The sequence below is a fragment of the Elephantulus edwardii genome, unplaced genomic scaffold (genome assembly GCF_000299155.1).
Source record: "Elephantulus edwardii isolate Elephantulus edwardi_28Jun2011 unplaced genomic scaffold, EleEdw1.0 scaffold00240, whole genome shotgun sequence".
Lineage (NCBI taxonomy): Eukaryota > Metazoa > Chordata > Mammalia > Macroscelidea > Macroscelididae > Elephantulus > Elephantulus edwardii.
This window is the reverse complement of record NW_006399990.1, coordinates 27170-31333: the sequence shown is the minus strand read 5'-3', so window position 1 is coordinate 31333 and position 4164 is coordinate 27170. Positions and strand designations below refer to the sequence as shown.

At 47.2% G+C, this 4164-nt stretch overlaps 1 protein-coding gene across 1 annotated transcript; it reads right to left on the bottom strand.

Annotated features, from left to right (window-relative positions):
• Window positions 1–658: 658 nt before the first annotated feature.
• On the bottom strand, window positions 659–2125 carry LOC102852731 (programmed cell death protein 7-like). Its single transcript, XM_006898918.1, has one exon. It carries the CDS (start codon window positions 2123–2125, stop codon window positions 659–661), a length of 1467 nt encoding a protein of 488 aa, XP_006898980.1.
• Window positions 2126–4164: the final 2039 nt, after the last annotated feature.

The window sequence follows — 4164 nt, the reverse complement described above, 5'->3', positions numbered from 1 at the left end:
AACACAGGAAAAATGTAGTCGTTGTCCATTTAAACCTGGTCAGATTTGGGTACAGGAAATCTTCGGGTTTTCCAGGTCTTCAATATGACTACCAGACGAGGCTATGTTCTTTTTTGACTTCAGGTTTATTCTTCTCATTGGCAGCCTCAAAAACTGCACCAGACCTGGGATTAACAATACTGAAGATAAAGAGCATTTTCTACCTTTCTTCCTGGAAGTTACAAAGGTTCTCTGGATAGACAGCTTAGGAGACTGTGCATTTCACATTCACTATTGCAGAAAGGCATCTGTATCTAACCAGCACGCACCGAGACTGGGTGGATGAGTACTTACCCATCACCACATGGAACTTAGAATAAATTAACAAGTCACTTTGACCCAGCCCCTCAAAACAGAGGCAAATTTGGTGAACCAAGGCCACAGTGTGTGTTCACCCCAGTTCATTGAGAGTCTTTTGTGAAGAATCATTTTCCTCTCTTGATTCAAGAGACAACTCTGGCCATGACAGAGCATAAAAGGGAAACATAACTTAGGGTGGAGCAACACCACACTGAGCTCAGATATCCCCCTTTAGTGTACAGCATACGATGACGGCAGTATCTCTAATATTTATAACCGGATAGAGCCTTTGCCAGAACAGACTCCTGGAGAAACTTTACTATTGCAGCTTAAGGGCAGTTGCCCAGATGTCGTTGCTGGGGAGCGGAGGAAGGACCCATCCTTGGGGAACAGAGTTGCCTTCGGGATGATCAGATGGCACCAGGTACTGATCCCAATCATGCCTTATTTGGATGAGTGCTGGCAGGGAGTGTTCAGCTTGGAGGTAATACTGTCGAAAAGGCTGCAAGAGGTGAGCAAGTGGGAACTCATCTGCATCCCCAAATAGCTTGGACTCAATTTCACGCTTCTGAAGTAAAAGTTTCTCCTTTTCTTTCCTTTGTTTCTTTTCCAATTCTCTTTTCCTCTCTTCTTCTTGTTCTCCTTCCAGCATAACTCGGAGGGCTCTCTCTTCAGCTTCATACTGTTCAGAGCGTTTTTTAACGAGTTTCCTCAGTCGCTGCAGATGATATTCAAAAGTCTCATCTGCTGAGGCTGGAGTGGAGACTCCTTTCCTCGCTGCAGCCTCTTTCCTTAGCTTCCTCAATTTCTCCAAGGCCTGTAGAAGTTCTACCATTTTTTTTGTATCTGCTTGCTTTTTTCTCACTTCAGATAAGACGCCATCGGCAGCAGCTTTGACTTCCTGTTCCCGTTGCTTCTCTTCCACCTCCTGCACGCACTTGACCCTCCAGCGGTCAATCTCCTGCTCTCGCTCCACGGCCCGCGCAGCTTCCGCCTCCTGCTCGGCCTCGCGTTCCCGGGCCCGCTCCCGAAGCCTCAGCCGCCGTCGCCGGACCCGCTCTAGCCTCCGCTGTACTTTGCCCACATAAGCAGCCTGGGTCAATGCCTGTAGCCTTTCAGCTAGTTCTGCACGCAACGGCACGGCCTGCGCATGCAGCAGGGTCCAGGTCTCCCCGTCCGCCTCGGCATCGAGCATGGCCCTGCTCAGGTCCCGCAGCCGCCGCACTAGGCGTAGAGCCCCGCGAAACCGCTCACGAACCTCGCCGAGGCTGGGCCCGGCGGGCGCGCGCGGGGGCGCCTGACAGCCACCCTGCCTCCGGGGCCCGAATGCGGCCTCCAGCCACTGCTGGTCATGCAGACGCTGCAGGGCTGCATCCCCGAGCGCGTCGGGCAGCGAGGACGCCTCAGGCCAGCGCGGGTTCCACGGCGGACCGGGAACCGGAGGCGGGGGCCCTGGGCGCTCGCGAGCGTAAGACCCTGGAAAGGGTCGGCACTGGGGAGGCGGCGGAGGCAGCGGTGGTGGTGGCACCTGGTAGAAGGCGCCACCACCGCCGCCGCCGCCACCGCTACTACATGAGAGTTCCGCGGGAGCCCATGGCTGCAGAGCCAAAGGCGGCTGGAGGAAGGGGGCGGGGGGCCCCGGAAAAGGGCTGGGCCACTGGGGAAGAGGCGGCGGGAAAGCCGAGGAGGGCAGCGGAGGTGGCGGACAGCCAAAAGGAGCGGGAGGTGGTGGCTGTGGGGGCGGTGGACCTGGACGAGCAGGAGCGAAGAAGGGCTGCAAAGCCATTGTCACAACGGAGAGGCCCAGAAATGACTCAGCCTGAGCAGTTTCCAGGGAAAGTCTTCCAGGCGGAAGTGACGTAATTAAACCGCGCCCTGCCCTTGCAGATCCTGTTCTGTGCCGGCAGCGAAGAATAAAATACAGTTTATTCATGCATCTCACTATCTAGTAAAAAAAATACATTACGTTAATCAATTGTTTTAATGTCCAGAACAGCAGTGTAGGTATGTATTACTCAAGAGAAAGAAATAGGACAACAGCTCATCAAATGTGAACCGATCAAGGAAGGTAGAGAAAGTTTCCCTAAGGATTTGAGACTTTGGTTGGAATCTAAAGGATTAGTTAGCAGGAGTTAACTAAAAGGGAAGCACGGTTTACTGGAATGACATGCGAGAATGCCTAGTGGAGGTATAGAATACCACTTGCACTGAGCAGGGAAAGCTTGAGGGGGCCTGGTACGTTTGGAGATACGGACAGAAAATAGTCTGTTCTGGGCCTCATCTGGTAGCCATAGGAAAACCTGTAAAGGAGCGAGTCCCCAAAAAGATCACCGAGCCAATAAGCCGAATTAACAAAGCACAGCAGCATCAAGCCGAGAGCCCCGAATTGATGTCTGCCCCTCCTTTTATACCTTTTATACCTCTGCTACTCCCCTGCCCAACTATACACACCATGCATCCACAGTAGTTGGGGTATTTGTCCACCTTCAATTGGTTAGCTATAGCTCAGGGTAACAGTTTGGAAACCTATTTGAATCTTATAGGTTACTTCAGATACAGGAATGCAGAAAATCCCTTGTGCCCTTAAAAAGAATTCCACTTTATGGCAGTTGATTAATCAGGGTGGGATTTACCACAGGTGGGGATTGTTTGTTTGTTAAAAACCACTCAAGAGGGTGGGGCGGGATTAACTGTAATTTACCAGAAACTGAGTTTCTGATAACTGGTCCTTTCATTCCCCACTGGTTTTTCTTAATAAATCAAACCATTGATTTAACAGTTTCAGTGAGATACTAATAATGGGTTTGAGCCATAAGGATTTTAAGGCTTTACATTCCTTAAGGCCTGAGACCTTTGATCACGTTTATTTATTAGCATCTTCCTTCCTTGAGTTGTTCATTGCCAAGCAAATTTTCTAGTCAAGATGGAGTTAGTCTTGCTGGTTTCACACTGCAGGGCTAAGCTTGCTTTACAAGTAAGTCAGGTCCCTAACAGTTCCCTGTATAGGATGTTTCCTGTCTTAGGTGGATATGAGACCTCAAACTCGAGTTGCCCGTCCTTGGGATTATAGCAGTCAATGCTACTCCCTGTCTTAGGATCATGAGTGAGTCTCATTCCTTGCCTGTCTTTTAAGTTGAATTTTACCCAGCAATTCTTTATAACACTTGGCTAATATATGACCAACACAAGGGAGGATCCATAGAATACCTATGATAACAATACAAAGAGCATCAATCATAAAAAGAAGATTTCTAAATGAAGTTACAGAAGGAAACCAGTTTTTCAGATTTTTAAAAATTAGACTAGCTTGTTCTGCTGGAGAGATATCTATATCTGGGGTATTCTGCATTTTTATAATTCTTTGGTGCAAATCATACAAATCAAGAGAATCATTATTAGATATCCAAACTCCTTTTAAATGAGATACTATTTTTATCCAATCATTATCTGAGCTATTAATTTCAATTTAGTAACACAAATAGAATCATATCCCGCATGGCATCTTAACTTTTCTTTCATTCTAATTTGTTGCACCATGTTTCCTAATACATTTTCCGTATCATATAAAGCATTTAATTTCTGTTCCATAACGTCATCCACATCTTCTTGCTCTACTCAATTTTTTGTCACATTATGCATTAACCCATTTATAAACTTAGCAGTTTGAATTTCTTGAATCAAAGCTACAGCAGAAGTAGAGACAGTAACAATCATAGAGATAAGAGAAACAATTTCTACAATAACAAGACCTATAGCTCTTTTGGCTCTAGATGACAACTTATATATCTCTTTTAAAATTTGCAAGCTTTTATCATCATACCAAAT

Excerpts from the sequence above, each read along its gene's own strand:
- LOC102852731 (XM_006898918.1), bottom strand. The coding sequence starts at position 2,125 with ATGGCTTTGCAGCCCTTCTTCGCTCCTGCTCGTCCAGGTCCACCGCCC.